At 41.2% G+C, this 21,006-nt stretch overlaps 1 protein-coding gene across 1 annotated transcript; it reads left to right on the plus strand.

Annotated features, from left to right (window-relative positions):
* The first annotated feature begins 48 nt into the window (after positions 1–48).
* On the plus strand, positions 49–19,712 carry ERCC3 (ERCC excision repair 3, TFIIH core complex helicase subunit). Its single transcript, XM_066323017.1, has 15 exons — positions 49–122; positions 208–413; positions 1,315–1,551; positions 2,196–2,245; positions 3,147–3,282; positions 3,482–3,646; positions 4,633–4,837; positions 5,817–6,131; positions 7,269–7,453; positions 9,914–10,116; positions 13,469–13,565; positions 13,750–13,867; positions 14,975–15,093; positions 18,300–18,452; positions 18,792–19,712. The coding sequence occupies exons 1-15, from the start codon at positions 104–106 to the stop codon at positions 18,924–18,926; spliced, it is 2,343 nt and encodes a 780-aa protein (XP_066179114.1). The 5' UTR covers positions 49–103; the 3' UTR covers positions 18,927–19,712.
* Positions 19,713–21,006: the final 1,294 nt, after the last annotated feature.

Below are 21,006 nucleotides of genomic sequence, written 5' to 3' on the forward strand. Positions count from 1 at the left end.
CCGCGGCGGGGGCGGCCCCGGGAACAGGGAGCCGACGGTGTCTCCTCCCCTGGCTGCCTGCGGAAGTGACGCGCGGGCGGGCGCAGCGCGGCGCGCGGCGGCCATGGGCAGGAAGGAGCGGGGTGAGCGGGGCCGGGGAGCGGCGCGGGCCGGGCCGGGGAGGGCGGACCCTGCGCGGGCTCCTCACACCTCCCGCTCTGCTCCCAGATAAGAAGAAGTCCAAGAAGCGCCATTACGATGACGACGAAGACGATGAGGACGAAGGTGCCGGCAAGGAGCCGCAGGAGGCGGTGCCGTCGGCGGCCGGGAAGCAGGTGGAGGAGAGCGGCACCAAGGTGGACGAGTACGGCGCCAAGGACTACCGGCTGCAGATGCCCCTGAAGGCCGACCACAACTCGCGGCCCCTCTGGGTGGTGCGTGCGCGGGGGGCGGCGCGGGCGCTGTCACCGTGTGCCCGAGAGCGGGACACGGGGGGCCGCGATGGCTGAGGGACTCGGGCTCGCCTGGAGCGGGCTTTGGTGCGGGTCGGGGCGGGTGTGTCCCATGCAGCGCCTGTGCGGGGACAGCCGGGGCGGGAGCCTCGGCAGTGCCCGGGGAATTGCTCCAGCCCCGGCAGCCTCCAGGCGAGGCGTCCCGCTGTCGCCGGTGTGCCGCGGACCGGGCAGGGCACAGCAGCACCTGGGCCGGTCACGTCGGGGAGGGCTGTAGAACAGCGCGTTGGCTGATGACACGAGAGAGACCTGTCACTGCAGTGATACAGCGGCAGGGTTTGTGTGTTGGAGTGAAACAGCTTTAAGACAGGCTGGCCTTGTCTTCTGCAACTGCTGCCGTTTGTTTTCTCTGCCCTTTGAAAGGGACGTCAGTAAACTTGCCCAAGGTCTGGCCAAGCATCTTCCTCAAGCATCTAGGTGGTTTCTCAGCCAGTGTCTGCAGGGTGCCTGTCACCGAGTGCTGTACAGGCACCTAGTGCTGTGACACCCAAGTGATGTCATTCATTCATTCATTCATTCATTCATTCTGTGTAAAACGAGCATGGAGTTTTATTGTTCCAGGGGAATGGGACTGGAGGCTTGCCTCTACTCAAGCAATTTCTTTAGCATTAAAAAAGAAGGAATACTCCAGCATGTCAGTCTGGAAAAGTTTTATTGATGTGGATGTGATTTATTCATAATGCCATAGAAGGAACGTGAGCATATTAACACCTGGACCATTTTCTGAAGACAGAAGTTCCATGTTCTTTTTCTTGTAACTTTATTATGAGATTCAGTTCAACTAATGCTGTTGTGCCTTCAGCAGTTGTTTTGGTTTCTGTAGGCTCCCGATGGCCATATATTTTTGGAAGCCTTTTCTCCAGTTTACAAATATGCACAGGACTTTCTGGTTGCCATTGCTGAGCCTGTGTGCAGACCCACCCATATTCACGAGTACAAGCTGACTGCTTACTCCTTGTACGCTGCTGTGAGTGTGGGCTTACAGACAAGTGACATCACTGAGTATTTGCAGAAGCTCAGCAAGACTGGTGTCCCAGATGGAATAATTCAGTTTATCAAGGTAAGGCTGTTTTACTGGCGTTGGAAATTCATTTGTGTCTACTAAGGAACTCCTTTCCTGCTGCCTCTGCCTAATTGATTTATTACTTTTTAATCATTCATCACTTTTAACTGTCTTATTCTTCAGTCATTTTTTCAAGAGAACATTATTTTTTTCTGTCTTTTTGTATATGATATTGCTGCACACATACTATTTTCATAATATATCCTTTGTGGGATTTACAAAAAGTGCATTTAAGTGTCTGTGTAGATAATTTCAGCCAGTATAACTTGTACATGGGGAAAGATTCCTCAGATTTGCTCTGAAGGAAAATTGACAGTGCAGGAAGCAGTCTGTAATAGTGGAGCACTGTAAGACAGCCTGCCTTATTCTGCAAGTGTGTTCTGACAGTCTTGCAAACAGTTTGAAATAAAGTATAAAAAATGAGTATCTGTGCCTGATCTCCTGTGTGAGACGATGTGAGCATCTTCTGAAAATACCTTTTAAGGTATTTTCTGTTACATTGTCCCATGAGCATAAAAGCAGTGCAAGCAAATGTTTTTTGGTGAGGTGCTTCCCCACTAAAGCCATTGCTGTATTTGGTCCTAAACGTGGAGCATTGGAATCTCTCTTTTGCATGTTCCTAACGACTGCTTTCTTTATAGCTGTGCACCGTCAGCTATGGGAAGGTGAAGCTGGTTCTGAAACATAACAGGTAAGTGACTTCTTCCTTAGCTCTTGTGGCAGGAAGCCCTCCAAATGCACACCTGTGTTTGAGTGAGTGAGTGCTCTCAGCAGCTCTGGAATCTCACAACTGCCAGCTGAGTGCAATAGCTCTCAGGTATCACTTTTACAACTTCTGGAAGTATATAATACATTAGCTGATGAATTGTGTTTGGCTGTCCTAAGCTAGTACTGGTTGTTATATTTTTAAAAGTAGGTTGAAAATTTGATATTGTAGCTTGTGTCTTTATTGCTTGGACTCACAATATGTCTTGGAGGTTTTTCAGGGCATTTGGGAAAGATAAGCAAATCTAGTGGCAAGAGGTGAGTGCTTGTGTCTCTGTGGAATCAGATCTGTTTTAAAGCTAGAGGATAATGCTCCAGGAAGGAGCCCGGAGAAGTCAGCACATATTTTATGTGATCTCCAACCAGTGTCATCACTGAGCAATCTCCAGGATGCATTAGTTTTAAATTTTTAGGTGATTTGTGTTTTGGAAGTTTGGGGTTTTGTCTTTTAGGCTTTTCTGGTGCTGTGGACAAGACTTGAAAACACCATTTTCACAAACTGAGTTCAGTCTCAAAACAATTTACTTCACTTGTGTGTCACAAATAAGATGTGTATGTGAGAGGTCTGTGTGGGCATTTCTGCTGGAGTTTGCCACTCATGTTAGGTTAGAGAACATTCGAGTAAGATGGGGTGGTGGCTGCACAGTACATGATGCATTTGGTGAGAGACATCTTTTAGAAGTTTTATTTTTAAATTAGCACCCCAAGATTGGATGCTTCAGGGTGCATCTGGTACAGCTATGCATTTAATCATCTATGCTGCTCTTCCTGTGAGTTATTCAGTTAATGAGTTCATTAAAATGTTTTCCTTTTTTCTTTCATTTTAGATATTTTGTGGAAAGTACCCACCCTGATGTCATTCAGCAGCTTCTGCAAGACCATGTAATCAAAGAATGTCGCCTGAGAAATGCTGAAGGTGAAGAGACAGAGCTCATTACAGAGACATTCACAAGTAAATCAGCGGTACGTCCAGCCATATTCTAAAATTACTGCACTGACTGGAGGTAAACTCTTGAGTAGTTTGGAGCAGCTATTATTTGTTGATTGTATCAGCTTCATTTTGCCAGCAACAGACTCTGCCTTTTTAATGAGCCCAAATTTGGGGAGCCAGAGTGTGTCTCTAATGAAACTGTCAGTGAAAATTCCTCTTCCTCTATTTCAGATTTCCAAATCCAGTGAAGGTGGCCCTGGTCCATCAACTTCACAGGGAACAGATGTTCAGAATAAGCCAGATGTCCCAGCTGACTTATTTGAGTTTTATGAACAGATGGACAAAGATGAAGAGGAGGAGGAGGAAACACAGACGGTGTCTTTTGAAGTCAAGCAAGTACGAATATTGCACAGAAGCACATAAGCATGAGAACTTACTAGGAAGTACTGTGGCTCTTTGTTTGGTAGAGGAAATCACTGGAAGTCATTAACATTTCTTTCCTTTTATCTTCCAAAGTTTAGAGTTCTTAGAGGGTGGCAGTCTGGGTGTTGTTCCTTCGCAGCCTGCAGAGCACAGAGCTCAGGCCAGAGAGGCTCCAGGGACTCAGGGAAGTTCCTGTCACGTGTGGCTCTGTATCACTTAGTGCAAGATGAGGATTCAGTGGAGGGCTGCTTTCAGAGAGCTTTATTTCTCCTTCTGCTTTTGTTTTGTAATTCATGGTTGCAGAAGGAATTCTTTCTTGGTGGTTCCAGCTTCATGACTTGAGAAGAGGAGCTGGAGGTTGGAGCACAGTCCTTGCTTGACCTTTGGGGAGTTTCTAATAGAACCTCTCAAGTTATTTTTCTACTTGGTGATTCTAATGATGACTTAGTGGGGGAAAAAGGAATCTAGAAAAGGGTAACTTAGTAGCCGTTTCATTTATTTGAAAAAAGCCAACCCAAACCAACAGCCTCTTGGTGACTGATTCAGCCTGTCAGTTTCTTGGAGTAAGTCCCATACAAGGAATGGAGGTTTTCAGAGATACAGATGTGCAGCTTTGTGTAACAGAGAGAACCTTTTTTTTCTGTTACCAAACTCTTCATTGCAGGACTTAAGGGTGTAGTTTAGTCACTGCTGGGTAAGCAGCAATCTGAGCTGAATGTGTCATGCTCTTCCATCTGCCTAAAGAGCCCTTTCTAATATTAACCATCCTTCAAAATGTTCTGGGGGGTGGGGCAATCATAGGAAAAGCTTCTGGAATAAACTTTTGCCCTTGAAGACCTCATAAGCTTAAAAAGTAAATGTAACTTTGCTTGGTACTATGTAGCCTAGTTGTTTTTAGGGAAAAAGAAATTAATTCAGATGCCAAGAATTTATCAACTGAAGCTTTGTTTCCTGTTCAGGAGATGATTGAAGAACTTCAGAAGCGCTGTATCCATTTGGAGTATCCCTTGCTGGCAGAATATGATTTCAGAAATGATTCTGTGAATCCTGATATCAATATAGATCTGAAACCTACTGCAGTCCTCAGGCCGTATCAAGAGAAAAGCTTAAGGAAAATGTTTGGGAATGGACGAGCCAGGTCTGGTGTTATTGTCTTGCCATGTGGTAAGTCTCTGTGTTGGTAGTTAGACAATTTGTTCTTTATTTGCCTGTAGAAAAGAGAATTCCAAAGATGACAGCTGCCTGGATTTCAGACAGCAGCAGGGACTGTTCTGGTCCCAGTGTGCCGAGTCCTGGTGGTTTTTATTGAGCTGGTGGTGAGGCTGTGCTGAGGGAGAGCTGGTCACAGAGCTGCCAGTGTCCTGGCAGGGGCTGTGGAGCAGCTGTGCTACCTTCACACTGCCAGTTGTGCTTCCATTGTGCCCTCTGCCACCTCTGCTCATCTTCTTGTGAAATGTTAAGCTGCTGGCATTGGAATTTGTTCCTTGCTTGAGAATAGGGAAGCTGGGAATACAAAGGTGGCATAAAGGGGCATCCAAGGAAGAAAAAAGCTTGTGCGCACTAGAGCTGGGCAGGGGAGATTGAGGCAGAAATGGGAAACATGCTGAATGAAACAGCCTACAGAAAATGGGAAAAAGGAGCTAACTGACTGTGTGCCAGTATGCTCAGTACTGGGGGAGGAGGAGGCACATGGGACATGATGAGGGCCTTGAGAGTGTGTGAGGGGTGCTGGGAGAAGTGTGAAGGTTGGGAACATTTAAGGACTTGCTTTATAGGGGATGTGATAACTGGCAGAGACAGTGGAATAGAGCACCCCTAGGGAAGATTTCTGTAGCCACCTGTAATTTAACATTCTTTTGAAATTAAAAAGCATTAAAATGATTGCTTGTAATTGTCAGAACCTTTGTTTACAGTTATTCTCTTGAGGAAATACACTTGTGTTGTAGAGACAGTCCAGCTGTATTTTTATGAAGTGAATACTTGATCTCTTTAAGACTATTGTAGCAAAGAAACAATAAAGAAATTTGCCTTTGCACAATTTCATATCTTTTCATGGTTTTCCTGTGCTCTTTTGATTTGTTCTCCTCCTTCTCCAGTGGTGTCTGAGAGATGACTAATGAGTGTCGCTCCTCCTGCCCTGCAGGTGCTGGCAAGTCTCTGGTGGGAGTGACGGCTGCATGCACCGTGCGCAAGCGGTGCCTGGTGCTGGGGAATTCTGCCGTGTCCGTGGAGCAGTGGAAGGCCCAGTTCAAGATGTGGTCCACCATCGACGACAGCCAGATCTGCCGCTTCACCTCTGACGCCAAAGACAAGCCCATTGGCTGTTCTGTTGCCATCAGCACATACTCCATGCTGGGGCACACCACAAAAAGGTCTTGGGAAGCAGAAAGAGTAATGGAGTGGCTTAAAAGTCAAGAGTGGGGCCTTATGATACTGGACGAAGTCCATACCATCCCTGGTAAGGAAAAGGTGTGCAAATCTTCGGTGTTGCACACATTGTTAATGTCCTTTTGTTCCTGTAGAAGTAGTTCTTTTTGCTGTTCTTCTCATGATTAATGTAGTGAGTAAACCCATGACTCAGGGTTTTGAGATAAGTAAACTGCCTCGTTCTATTCTTTTTTTCCTCCTGATACTGCATAGTTTAACTGACCACTAGTTTTCTGAAACCCTTCAAATTAGACACTGTGTTTTCTATTATAGCAGTGCAAAGTACAAGTTCTTCCCTGTAGGTTGATAAAGTACTCTTAAAATACCTGAGTTACAGTTGCATAGTTTTGCTGTAGGCATATTTAAACAGGAAAGGAATTAATCTGCTTTATTCTCTTATATGCAGTGGCACTGCAGGCCAGCTTTTAATATCTATGAGTAACCATAGTGATTAACATCCAGAAATAACTGTTGTCTTTGAAATTTCTATGTAGTTGAGATCTGTACTACTAGAAAGCAATAATGTACTACTAAGGTGTCTGTGGAATAATCTTGACTAAAAAACCACTCAAGATTCTGTTAGCTCTTCTTCCTTATTCTTATTTGAATATATTTTGGTGTCTACTGAAGTAATGGATTTCAGAAGTAGACCTTGGTGATTATTTTCCATTTTATCAAATTGGCATCATGCTGGCACCATTCTGTCACTTTTGTTGTTGCTTGGTTTCATAAAAATGAAGGGAAAGCAACTCCTCTATGATCTCTAGCAACACTAAAGATGAGTAATTCTGCCATATCTTGCAAGTGCTGAATGTGGCAGTGAGCCAAGGGTCCTTGTGTCATAGTTCTTCCTAGGAAATAATAGAGACCCAAACCAAGCCATGTAACCTCTGAATAGATTCATTTTCTCTTGGGAAATGGGAAATAATGAAGATGCCAGAAAGTTTACTGGGATTTTCAGAGTAGACTTGACAATGCTAAGTAAGGCTGCAATCACTGTGAAATTTTGCTGTAACAGATCTGTTAAGAGTGTGTGTGCAACAGGGTACGATTTCCCAATGCTCTGCCTTATGTTCAGCAGTTGATGAAAATGTCTTTCAAAGTTACAGTATTTATCTTCTAAAACTATTCAGGAAAGTTAACAAAAAATTTGTCTTGGATTTCTTAGCGAAAATGTTCAGACGTGTGCTGACTATTGTGCAAGCTCACTGTAAGCTGGGGCTGACTGCTACCCTGGTCAGAGAAGATGATAAAATTGTTGACCTCAACTTCCTGATTGGACCAAAGCTCTATGAAGCCAACTGGATGGAGCTGCAGAACAGTGGCTACATTGCTAAAGTCCAGTGTGCTGAGGTGATGCTCTGCTTTTTGGTACTCTTAGTGTTTATTTAGTGTGCTTATAAAGTTGAAAAAATTCTTACAGCTCTTATAACAAAGAAAGATAGTAGAAATTTTAAAACACATAAGAAAGCATCTGCTTTTTTCAAGCCTGAACATATGAGAGTGAAACTTGAAAACCAAACTCATCATTCTTTCCAGTGTAAAGGTGTGACCTCTGTTCTTTCCAGCATATGGATGAGAGGTAAATATGTTATCAAAAGAACTGAAAATCTTTCACATAGACACATTAGGATGTTAAAGTAATCTTTCTGGATAGCCTAATTCAATGTAATGTCTCTGATAATTGACATGGAATTTACTTAGGGAAGAGTATAACTTTCTCCAAGTTTTCTGCTATTTACAAGATTTCCATGTAAGCATCAGAGAATTGCTTTTTCATGAACTTATCTGGTCTCCCATTGAATCGAAGTAGTTTTAACAGATGCAATGTGTTACGGTAGAGTTCTACAAAGGTTTCTTGTCTATTTTGTTTTCTTCTTTTTTTCTCTGTTGTTTGTTGGGGTTTTCTGTCTTTGTTTGCTGAGGGTAGGGTTTGATCGGATTGTTTTTTTGGGGGGTGGGGGTTTGTTGTTGTTTGTTTGGGGGGTTTTTGGCTTTTTGTTGTTGTTATTGTTGTGGTTTATTTTAAGTCTGTCTTGCTAATTTCATGCAATTCCCCCTAGCTCTGGTACTGGATTAAGAGATGCGGACACAGGTCAGCTGATCTCCTTTTGAACACTGTGCAAACTGGAGGTTGTAGAAGGGAAAAAAAAACTGCTGTTTTGAACTCATAGAATGCAGGTGAAAGGCAATTGGAAAATAACTCTTGAAGGGAGAGTAACCAGTCCTCAAATTCAGATTTGCATTAGGCACTTTGGTTAGTTCTGCTGTGCAAGCAAAATTCTCAGTCCCTGAACTGCCCTTTAGTCATTGAAAAGTGAAGCATGGGCTACCTTTGGTTCTGAGTGATGGGAAAATTCTGCAAGTTTATATTCCTTAGTTAGTGTTTTGAACTAACATTCAATGACTACCAAAAGCAAAGTGCTGTTGAGTCCAATACATGCACAACTGCTTTGCATATTTGTTTGTATTTCCTTGAGGAATAGCATCATTAATCAACTTGGTTTATTCCTCTCAGCCAGGAAGGGTGTCTGGCTCACTATTTAAGTGCAGTTCTTCCCAGGTGGCCGGAGAGGGCAGTGCAGATGTCTCATAGGACAGGTCATGGTTGTTGCAGGTATTGCTCTTTCACTGCTCTAAAAGAAAATGAGCAGCTAAGTTTAAAAAGTTACACAAAGTTTAAAAAAAGACAACAAATCTGTTCTTTGCCTGTTCTTTCAGAGTTTTGTAATTTACAAATAATCTCTTTCTGAGCAGCCGTACTAAGACTTTGGATTGGAGTGCCTGTCTTGCAAAATGTAAAAATGAAAATATCATTGGAGTGAGAAGTAGATCTTACCCATTTCCTAATCCAGAAGAGAGTGCAAAGTACATGTGTTTGCCATGCAGTCAGGCATTGAGCAATAGATGAATTTTTTTTTTACTGCAGTCAAATATTCAGTATTTGTATCTCATTGTCACTTTGATGTAATTGTCTTCTGGTTCAAGAGTTTTGAGTCTTTCATGTAGACAGCACACAACAACAGAGCCTATTCACTCCATGAATTTAATGTAGTCAGAGGATAATGAAAACATCATCTGGCATTTAACTCACTTGAAAAAATATTTTGAAACAAAAAATTTAGGTCTTATGGGTACAGAACAATTCCTGGTGTTTAAATAAACTCCTGTAAATTGTCATTAACTTCCTTAGCTGGATGGTGGTTATGAAAGAGGCTTTTCTCTGTGGTACTTGTGGTACCTGGGGTGACGTTATTGTCTATTGAAAACGTCTAATCAATCCTAGTGTTTTGGATGTTCTAGACTCCATAGGTGTTAAAATAAAGGTCACTCCTTTGTGGATATATGAGGAAAGATGGGTGAATTTGTTTTGTAATGAAGACAAAATCTGTCTCAGCTTTCAGAATATGGATGAAAATTAGTCTTTATGGGAAAAAGCTTTAACTGTTGTGAAAGGGTGATTACACAGACAGTTTATTCCCTTAATTACTACTTTGTAAGAAGTAGTAGCATTCAGTAAATTATTTAATCGTGATCATTAAGTAACTATCTTTCAGTCTTGTTCCAGTCCTATTGCCTATTTCTGTCATGGATCTCAATGCCAAAGCATCTTGGAAAAGCAGATTTTAGCAGTGCAGGAGACTTCACTGACTGGTAGCTTTCATTTTGACACAGAAATGACTGTTAAAATCTCTGACCTGTACTATACAGAAAGTCCTAATGCATTAGCATCCCCCCAATACCTTTTCAATTCCCACAGGGATTAAATAAGTAAATAACAGTGCTACTTTGTTTGTGTGTTTCTAATTGTAGGTCTGGTGCCCGATGTCACCTGAATTTTACAGAGAATATGTAGCTATTAAAACAAAGAAAAGGATACTGCTCTACACCATGAACCCAAATAAATTCAGAGCCTGTCAGTTCCTGATTAAGTTTCACGAGCGACGGAATGATAAAATCATCGTCTTTGCTGACAATGTGTTTGCACTGAAGGAATATGCAGTCAGGCTTGGGAAGTAAGTGTTCACAACCAATGATAGCACTGTTGTTTTCCTCCTTCCATGACAATTTCCTTGCAGTCTCACAGCTTTCAGTCTTTAATATTTTTTGTAATGCTGTAACTCCAGTTCTCCTGCATAAAAAGCTCAGGAGGTTATTTTTGGATGGACCTTATTGGCACTGCAACAGAATTTTGGTGTTTGAAAAGAGTCTCTGTTAAGCATTTGTTTCAGAAAAGCTTACATCCAGGATTTTGTGGAAGATTTAGTATTTTTATTTTGTTTTAATCAGTAAAAGCCAGTGGAAAAATGAGGGGCTTCTAGAAATATTACTAGAACGGTTTCTTTAACAGATGGTAGCTTCCCATGTCTCCCTGAGACAAAGGTTTTCAGATATATACTCTCGGGATCTTTAAAGATGTTCTGAGACACAGGACCTTCCTCTTCGGGTTCTGGAAAGGTCTTACCCCTGTCTAAAAAAACTAAGACAAGATTTTTTGGCATCTGTGCTGTACTAGTTCTCTACCTAGAACTGCAGTAATTGTTTAATAAACTAATGGGCATTTCTTCCTAGAGCTCCTTGGTTACCTTAAATGACTGCAACATGAGTGTAGTTACAGGAGGTTGTGCAAAAAGTGTTTAATGAGGGATCAGCATCAGTCTGTTGGTAGGATTTGGGGAGGGACAGTCAGGGAGAGTTTGTCAGGATCGGGCATAGAGCGATTATTGGGAAACATATAAGCTGGCCTCATCCTTTCTTTGACAAGCCCAAATAATGCCTTGCTTGCTGGAAGTTGGGGGGCATTTTGATGTTTGATTTCATGTCTAGAAATTTCAGCAGTACTCGTTAGCAAAACCACAAACAAGCCTTACACTTTCCAAAATTCATGATCAGTTTTGACTGCAGTTTAAGGGGCTGTGTTGTGCTGGCATGCTGTGACATCAAATAGCAAGCAGAGCTAATGGTGCTGGATGAATTCCAACACCCGTGGTCTCTTTCATCATTTTTTTAATCTGTCTGGACAGAGATTAGCTGTAATGATGCCTCTGGAATGTCTCTAGCAGTGTTCAGTGTACCACAGACAAAGGCTTTAGCACAGGCACTGCTGGGAGGGAGGGATGCTATGGAGCACAGCAGTTTTAAGTGGGGTATATGCTGTGGAAGTGTGGCAGAAAAACCAGTTGAAGAAGTAGTAGGTGGCCCCTTTTTATATTGTGGAGTGAATTCTTGTTTCTCACATCATTTCTGGAGCTCCGGGTTATCTAGCTGTCACTCTTAGAGAAGAGGCTTGCAGTGCTGGACAAAGGTGAGGGAGCCTTTGTTTTAACCAGAGAGTTTTGTATCAGTTTGCTGTGAGCAGGCTGAACCACAGGGAGCAGTTAGTCTGTGCAGGGCAGGAATTCCATGCATGGAGGAGAGAGCAGCCCCATGGGTGCAGCAGGGGTGCTGTGGTTGTGTGCCCAGCAGGAGCACAGCTCCCACTGCCCTCCCATGGAGGGAAAGGTGGCCACAGTCTGGCTGCCTCTGCTGGCTCCTCCCTTCACCCCCTTGCCCTTGGTAGTGGAGAACCATCATGGAAAGACCATGCACATGACAGGAATTACTTTGACTCCAGTTTTTGGGCCAGAGAATCCAAAGTTGCTTGGCCAGCTTTCCCTCTGTCATGAGTCTGTCATCCAGTATAGCATAGCTCATGTACTGACTAGCTTTATTTGTGTTAGGAATATGTTTAAATCAGGGTTTCTGAGGGACTGTGCCTCTGGTTTTGTCAATTCTGTCAGTTAATGGGAGAGGAATCTATCTTTGCAAATCCCTCAAATGTCTTTTTGCAGTGAGGAAAATGAGTCATTAAAAAAAGAATCCATTTAGCACTTAATGTTCTAGATTCAGAAAAGTACTCAGGAATGCCAGTGAATCACTGTCCAGTAGGATCTGGGCAAGTGAATGAAGGATTGATAGCCAGGAGTTCAGGATTATTTTGTTTTTAATACAAAATGTATCTGAATGCCTTCTTGGTGGTCTTAAAAGGAAGGCTCAGATCTTCAGTTTAGATCTGCCATTTAACTTCACAATTTAAATACTGCATGAAATTTAAAATAAGACTTAAAATATTACTGAATGCTAACTGAATAGTGAATGTTTTGTTTCAGAGTTGACTCATTTGTCACTTTCATTTTTTAGCTTTTTTTTTTTTTAGTCTGCTAAAATACACTAAATAGTGTAAAATCTATTTAAATACACTAAATAGAACAATTAGATGAGGGGTGACTAGGATTGTTTGGTAAAAAACCCTAGAATGAAGTTTGTAGTAAAGAGAGCAAGAGGAGCCAGTGCACAGGGATTAGTTTGATAAGAACAGAAAACCTTAGTCCTGTGCACTACCATGTTTGTGTTCAGCTACCACTCGTGTGTGCAATACCAAGTGGAAAATATGAGTTTGGTTCCTAGTGTTAGAAATAATTTATGGAAATGTGAACAAAACAGTAATTGGAAAACTTAACTCCTATTGTTTGGAGATGCTTGGTAACCAGCATTTGGAAAAGTAGTGCAACAGATGACAAAGCAGTGGCAGTGCTATCCTGCGTGCAGCTCACTGTTTTTGTGTGGGCTTTGCTCTTTTTAGCTTTTTGTTTTTTTAACTTTGCTTAGGCAGAAATAAAACAGCCAGCCACTGGAAAATTCATAGCAGTCCAAGTTACTCGTGAAGTCTGTAGATGACAGAGTTTGTGTGAGCCTTCAGGACTGAGACATTAAATGTTCCATTGTCAGACATTAGAAACCATAGGTGAAGTGTCGCAGTGAGCTGCTCATGAAATATTTGAGGCCTTTTTCTCGTTTCAGTAGGCCTAGAAAGTATTAAAAGGGGCGAGAGGTTAGCTTTAAAAGCAAAAATAATTTTCCTGGAACAACACCCAGCAGCCTGTTTGTGACACCCAGCATATCCTTGATAGAGAAGCCTGTATTTTCAAGAGTTTAAATAAGAAGCAAAATTGCAGCTGTAAATGTGCTAACTCAGTACATTTGAGGACAAAAAAATCTCTTTAACAGCTGCCTTCAGTCTTTCATGTAGGCTTAGCATATGTATTCAGTCTGTTGATATACAGCTTCATTGGTGCATGTAATTGCAAAACATTTGTAACTGTCAGAATTTCTTTCTGGCTGACTGGGTTGCTGCAGAGGTTTCCACAAACCCCTGGGCAGCTGCCATGAAGAGCCAAACAAGCTAAAAGTAAACTGAAATCTGTACCAAAATCTGGTTTGTTTTCATATCTGCTCAAATGTGTCCTGCACTCCCTGCCATGGAACCTCATAAGAAACGAGTGAGAAATCTTGAATTTATTTCATTTGTATATGTCGTGTTCTTTTCAGACCCTATATCTATGGTCCTACTGCACAAGGGGAAAGAATGCAAATTCTACAAAACTTCAAGCACAACCCAAAAATCAACACTATTTTCATTTCCAAGGTGAGGGAGTACATTCGCTGTGTCCTTGTGCCTATCTTTGGAGTGAACTTTTTAAGAGTCAGTTGCACATGCATGGTTTGCATTTGCCATCTTCACATCACAGCTCACAAAGAAAGCTGTGCCTAGTGTTGGCTGGGGAAATGTGGAAGTAAGAGACTGCTCAGAGGTTGCTGCTCTGTTGCAGGTAGGAGACACATCCTTCGATCTGCCAGAAGCCAATGTGCTCATTCAGATTTCATCCCATGGTGGGTCACGAAGGCAGGAGGCTCAAAGACTGGGCCGAGTGCTGAGAGCCAAAAAAGGTAAAGGAGGTGGTGGTTGGGCTCTGGGCCTTGGATCTTAGAGCAGGAGAAACTGGGTGTTCAGGAGGTTTCTTTATACTGTCCTTGCATTATGTTTTAGTCAAAGAGAATACACCAGTGAATGGAAATGAAAAAAAAAAGCTGAAAGAAAACTGAGTTTCTATTCTTTGGCAGTTCTCTCACTCTTTCATTCCTTGTTATTTTGTTCAACATGAAGCTGTTTGTGAAAAATCAAGTATTCTAATGAAGCAAGCCTCTAGAAGTCACGTTTTTGATACTGTAGATTACTTGCTTTTAAAAATTTGATTTGGTTTTTGACTAGTGTGTTTTTGTAAAACATGGCCAAAGGAATTTTTTTTGTTTAGAACAATCACTCTTAAAATACATTCTACTCAGACTTAAGCTCTGCACACGCTTACTTTATGTGCAGTTTGTGCTTGTTACAGGTAAGGCTTGGTTTGAAAAGGTAAACAAAACCCATGTTACTGAATTGACAAAGTCTTAGTGAAACCCTACCCTGGGTTTTAAAGAGAACCCTTCTGCCAGGGTAACAGACCTTAAGGGCTGAAAGTGTTAAAAAAAAAAATTATACACAGCCTGGTGTATGCGGGTCATCAGATAGTGCTATGAATCCTTAGCTGAGTATATTTGTTTCACTTTTGAAATTCAAAAACACTGCAAACTCTAGTTCACATGGATAAAACTTTTCCTTTGTCTTTTTCTGTTGAACTTTTTTGACATGCACTGTGGTCCTTTCTCTTGACTTTTCACTTCTTCTTGACATAATACACAAAAACAATTTTATCTTTCGCCTTGCCTACCAGAATAAAGCAGCAGATTCTTTGTAGAGCACCTGTGTGATTGTGTTAGTCTACATTTCCTTTTCTGTTTTTGTCTTTTCACCTATCCTCAAGTTATTAAGAACAAAAATAGAAGTTTTCCATGCTGTGTCAATCAGTTTATGCAAGGTCTGAGTGCAGGTAAACAATGGAAATAGTTTTTGTGGGGACAAGTTACTTAAGTTCCTGTTTTCAGTATTTATTCCTTGGTTGTTCTTCGCTGCAGTGTTCCAAATGAAACTCCTCACTGAGTGCTTTTGTCTCCTAGGCATGGTTGCAGAGGAATACAATGCCTTTTTTTATTCCCTTGTATCCCAAGACACTCAGGAAATGGCATATTCAACAAAACGGCAACGGTTTCTTGTAGATCAAGGTTATAGCTTCAAGGTAACTCATCCCTTCTCTTTATTATGCTTGAGGACTAAGAATGTAATTTTCATATTGTTTAATGTTAGTGTTGAGAATTCAGGTTGTGGAATGCATTAATGAAGGTTTTTCTTGCAAGCGAGAACTGCTGCGGTATTGTTTTATCATCTGTATTATTGTGAGGGCAGATCCAAGTAGCTTTGTACAGCTTCAGGAAAGGTAAGTACTGTAACTTCAGAGCAGGCACCCTGCAGAGTGCAGTGCATGTTCCTTTGTGGTTGGTTTATGTTCGTGTGGTTCAGTTGTCCATCTGTGCAGGCCTCCCATTGTACAGTATCACACTGGGGCTGCCTAAAGCAGTGTTGGGTGTTGTCAGAGTGGGCAGCAGCAATTTAGACAACTTGCAAAACTTAAGAAGTGACAATTTTCAAAGAACTCCAGTCTCAGACCAGTATTTCACTAAAGCTCCTCTGTATTATAGATTTCATGGTGTATCTCATTTATTTTTATTTTGATGCATGGATTGCCCTGTATGCTCATCTCTTAGGCTGTAAAGGCAGCAGAGTATAATGATAGCTCTCGGGTTTAGGTAAATTACTCCTTTGAAAAACTGGAGTTTATTGCTCTGATAAGAAGCAGTGCTGAGGAGAATGAAAAATAAGGCTCCCACATCTGGCTGTTCAAGAGCTTATCTGCATCAGGCACCAGTACAGGACATCATCCTGAGCTGCTGGGCTGGAGCAAATCACTGCTCTGCAAAGACCAGCCCATTAAAGAGCTCTTTAGAAACAGACCTGTCATGGTCTTCATAGGTGAAAACTTTGTTTCCCTTTGTAGTGAATGTGTTTCAACAAAGTTGTACATCAGTACTAAGCTGTAACTAATTACAGCAAATGCATTTGTGTGGCTATAGCCAGGAGGATTAGAGCAATTCTTTACTTATATTTGAATGCCCTGGATTCTAGAACTAAGAAAGAGGTTAAAATAGAGGGATTTAATTTTGCAAGGAAGGAGCTCTTAGTCCTAGGAACTTTGGTGTAATGTGGAACAAAAGCAGTGCAAGTGGCCAGCTGAGTATCTGGAACAACATTTTTGCTGACCAGTACTGGAATGTTCCTTATTTGCAGATTAGAAACAAAACATTAGAGTATCTATTTTCTTATGTTTGCCAAACTTAGTCATAGCTGGCATCAAAGAATAATAGGGCTGAAAGAAACTTCCAAAAAAAAATCTATTGTGTTTCTTCATTCCAAGCAAGGATGAACTGTGTGTGCCATTCCCAGTAGATGTCTGCCTTCTTAGTATTCCAAATATGGAGACTCTACTTCTTCTTTAGGTAATTATTTCAGTGCTAATGTCCTATCCTTCAGAATTTGTGCTCCTAAATAACTGAAAATTCATTACTAGTTTAAAGGGGTAACAATTTTCACTTTTTGTATAGGACTTACTTTCTTCTTGCCATCTCTCAACAGCTTCATTCTCTGCCTTTCCACAGAAAGAGAACTGGAGTAATGTTTTTGCTGAATCCACCTATCTTGTCTTTGCTTCTTAAATATCAGCCTTATTACAACTTACTGATTGGAGTGTACTGCTACCTGGTTGGTTTGGGGGGTTTTTTTGGTTAGCTAACCAGTTGCCTTTCCTACTGTATTGTATTTTTATTTAGAGATCAAATGTAGGATATAGTAAATTTTAAACCAGTAGCAGAAGAACTCTGTATATTAAACTGTAATATTGGGGGTAACTTTTAAGCAGAGCATCGGCTGGACATCTTAAAAGATGATGCAGTGGGAATTCTTTTCCATTCTGTGAATCATGCTAGCAGTGTTTTGCAACCAGAGCTAGAAACAGGCAAATGCAACTTAAAATGGATTTTTGTGACTCTTTTTTCCTTATTTTTGAGATGACTATAGCTTATATCCTCCTAAATACAGAAGGAGTACCTTAGTGTTCCTTTAGCCATGTAGGACTGATTCCTTCCATGAATGAATTCTTCAGGCTTTGACATTTTCTCAGAAAACATCCTTTTTCAGACTAGAAATTCCCACAAATAACAGCTCACTGCACTGATTATTCATTCCAGTGTTTCCCTAACCCATTTTTTAAAAATGGTACTTGGCAGCTAATATGGATTTCTTATACCTTAAGCTTTGTTTACAGTGTTTTTATGATCTGCTCCAACCCAGACTGCTGAGGTAATTAGTTTCTAATTGTATTGACTCAAGAGGTAAGCAGAAGAGATGAGGATGGAAAACACTGCATAATCAATGGCCGAATTAGAATGTCTTTCTCAAAACCTTGTCAAGTTGGGAACAGTGGGAAAACTGAATGTTATGTGTAAACATATGCTTACAAAAGGCATTTAGCTACAGGGAAAGTTCTTGTGAAATTTTCACAATACCTCTGGTTAAGAAAGTAAGCTGCCTGTTGTAAAGCTTTATTACAGAAGCTTGAGATCTTTTCAGTTCTTCAGAAGAGGAGGTTTGTCAGCTGACAAAGCCCATGGCACTTCATTGCCCATAGGTCACATGTGCCCTGCACCCACAGTTACCAGATGAGTTACTGAGAATTCCAAGGAGAACAAACCTCACTGAAGTTACCCAGTGTTTAAGTACTCAAAGGCTGGAAGAGTCCTTTTGCTCTGTGGCTGATGGTCTGTTGTAGGTTGCTGCATTGTCTCACAACAGCTGTACATCTCAATTTGTTAGGGTTTTTTCCCCGTTGTCTTGAATGCTTCTTGCTAAAATTCTAAGTCTCCGCAGGGCTAGTGGATTATTTCTGTTAAATGTAAAAGACTGGTTCTTAAATGAGACAAATCTAGAGCTTACAAGCATGACACTAACCTTGCAGTAAGTTGAGTATATATCTAAGTTATCTGTGCTTTGGTCAGGTTCTTGGTGAAGCTGGTAGATACAGTGTTTAGCTCACATGCTCTGCCCAGAGCTTTTCTTTTTTCTTTTCCTTCCTCCCGCTTCCCACCTTGCCAAAGATTTGTCTTTTGCATTTCCAGCTAGAATATATCAAGAGATGTCTGTGTATGCATATGTACATCACTTAGCAAGATTTTATTTGTATCTGTGCCATCTGTAGTGTGAGGTTGTTGCAACCATTAATAAAAGTTGAAGGCAGTTCCAAAAGGATATAGGATCAGAAATACTTGTCCTGGTTTTGAATAGCTGGCCATGAGGAGGAAGAGCCCTCACCTTGTAGTGTGCTCTGCTTCTTAGGTAATCACAAAGCTGGCAGGCATGGAAGAAGAAGAACTTTCATTTTCAACCAAAGAAGAGCAGCAGCAGCTTCTCCAGAAAGTCCTGCAAGCATCTGACCTGGATGCTGAGGAGGAAGTAGTTGCTGGAGAATATGGTTCAAAGTCAGCTCAGGTAATGAAGAATTCTTTGAAAATGATGATCACAGCTGGGATGGAACCAAGCCATTTTATTTCCATCCAATTCTAAATGTGGTGTTCTCATTGGTGGCCTGGTATCTTTGTGAAGCATTAGAGAACATATTTACTTTTTTAATCTTCAGTAGCCTTTAGCTATTGGAATAATTCACTTGTTGGGCATTCAGAAGAAATTAGACATGGAATTGATGTCCTTCTCCATCATATTTGAAGGAGAAGGTAGCAGATCTATTGTTAGAGATTTTGAAGTAAATCTTCTACGTTACATGCAATGAGAATATTTCAAAACCTCTGCCTGTGCTCCTTGTACTTGCAGGTGTCGCGGCGTGCAGGCACCATGAGCTCCATGTCAGGAGCAGATGACACGGTTTACATGGAGTACCACTCCTCACGGAGCAAGGCGGCTGCCAACAAACACATCCACCCCCTGTTCAAACGCTTCCGCAAGTGACGCCCTTCACGTGGGCGTCCTGTGCAAACTGTGGATCCACGTGCTTGTTCCTGTTACTAAAAAGATGGAGTGAAATTCATAACAGGTCCTTTAAAAGACTTTTATATGCATCTGTATAGCCACATATTTACTTAGCAATGTATGTGCTCTTATAGGTGAATGGGAAAGCAAAGAAGGAACTAAATCTTGCCACGAAAATATTTTTAGAAACTTGTTACAAGAAGTTACAAATATGTCACAGCACATAGGTTTTTGTGTGGCACTGTGCTCCTTGTCTTATGACCTCATTTCCTCATGGCCAGATGGCAGAAGTATATGGACCACTTCATTCAAGAGAAGTACTTGTCTGGTTTTCAGGGTAATTAATAGATTTTATTTTTATCAGCTGAAGATCCTTTTTCAGAAGAGTCCTGAAAAGGTTTTGTAAATGAAGTTTGTACTGATGTAATATTATTTATCTGATCCTTGTGTCTGCTCAACAAGATACTGTTTTTCAAAATGCTTAAATAAAATCATTCAGTGAGCTAAACAAATCCTGAGAGGAGCACTTTACATTATATTTTTAAACTGAGAACTGATTTATACTTGTGAGTTTACCTGTATTAAAATCCTAACAAATTGGTCAGAAATACTTTAGTTTGAAGACGAGAAGAAAGAGGGGCTCTGTCTCCAAAGGAAACTCAAGGAAAGCATTAGTAGTAAACACAAATGACTTCTGAGTTAATTTTCCTTGTTTTTCTTGCTACTGTTGAGAAGTTGCTCAAATAAAAGCTGTTTCTCTTGTTATTTGTATTCTATTTATTAACCATGCAATAAAACCTTGATAACTGCTGAACAGTGCACTGTCACCACAGAAGTTATTACTGAATCAAAAGGCATTTTGTCTTCTCACAAGGTGAGTTGGAAGAATGCGTGAAAGAAAGATGCCTGACTTGGTTTTTTTAAATGAAGACTTATAATAATTCTAAAAAACAATAAAAGAAATGGTGGTGGTTTGTGGCAGAAAAATGCTTTTTAAGTAACATCTGCTTGATAATGTTACACCCTACTTGGTTTGGTATTAAGAGGTGTTATTTTGCTTTTTGTTTGTAGAGCTTTAGGAACAGCCTCTGTTGGTTAAAAATAGGTTGGTATAAAGGTTGCCCATACTGAAAGGAGCATGCATGGTACAGGTATTCTGCTTATATGGCAAATGTGCTTCAGAAGAATACTGAATTCTGTTTCTTATTAGCATGAATTCGCAATTTGAGAATGGAGAAATATTGGGAGCATTTAATAACTGAGAACAGATGGTGCTTAGTTTTGGTCTCTGTACCAGAATCAGGTAATTTTTAAAAAGGGAACTGATCTGCTTCAGTTTAAATTTTGTTTAGGCTCCGAGCCCTGCCCTATAACACTTGATCCTTTCTCTTGTGGTGCCTCACAACCTGGACCCAGCCATGGCAGTGCTCAAGTGGCTTATACAGAAGAGCTAATTGTGCAGTATTCTGGTGCTGATTTCCTCTCCCCAGTTTAACGCACTATTTACTTCTGATAGTAGTTTGGACCAGCTCTAATGGCAACAGTTAGTAGCAAAATGGTAATTTAGAGTAACAGGAGGGGCCTGTGACAGAGGTGTAGCTAACCAAGTCAGGCAGTGTCCCTCTGCGTAATTCTCTCCTAAAAAGCTTTATGAATTGCTTTGAAACTACTCCCTAGCCTTCATAAACTTGAAAAAACCCACAACCACCTAGTAAATGCAAATGGCTTAATACTGATTCCTTTTTTTGAAATTGTGGGATCATTAGTAGTAGCTGGATTTAGGACCACGGTACTTCATGTGCAGTAAATCGTGACTAATGATCTCACTCCTCTAATGTCTGTGTGGGATGCAGTACATTCAGCATCAAGTAAAGCATAGTAATTTTACGAGGTATGAATGACTCCATGCATTAGTGATAGCATCTTGGTGTTCAAACTTTAGAATTCATTACGTGGATAAGATTAAGTATGGTAATTACTTCCTGCTGTTACTCCAGGCTGTAGCAGCAAGGTGCATTTACTCACCACAGCTGAGCTGCTGCTGCCTGTGGCAGCGCCT

This window comes from Sylvia atricapilla, chromosome 7 (assembly GCF_009819655.1).
Source record: "Sylvia atricapilla isolate bSylAtr1 chromosome 7, bSylAtr1.pri, whole genome shotgun sequence".
NCBI classification, from domain to species: domain Eukaryota; kingdom Metazoa; phylum Chordata; class Aves; order Passeriformes; family Sylviidae; genus Sylvia; species Sylvia atricapilla.

Excerpts from the sequence above, each read along its gene's own strand:
- ERCC3 (XM_066323017.1), top strand. Across the intron at positions 414-1,314 it reads ACTCGCGGCCCCTCTGGGTG|GCTCCCGATGGCCATATATT; the intron begins GTGCGTGCGCGG and ends TGGTTTCTGTAG. Across the intron at positions 7,454-9,913 it reads CTAAAGTCCAGTGTGCTGAG|GTCTGGTGCCCGATGTCACC; the intron begins GTGATGCTCTGC and ends TTCTAATTGTAG.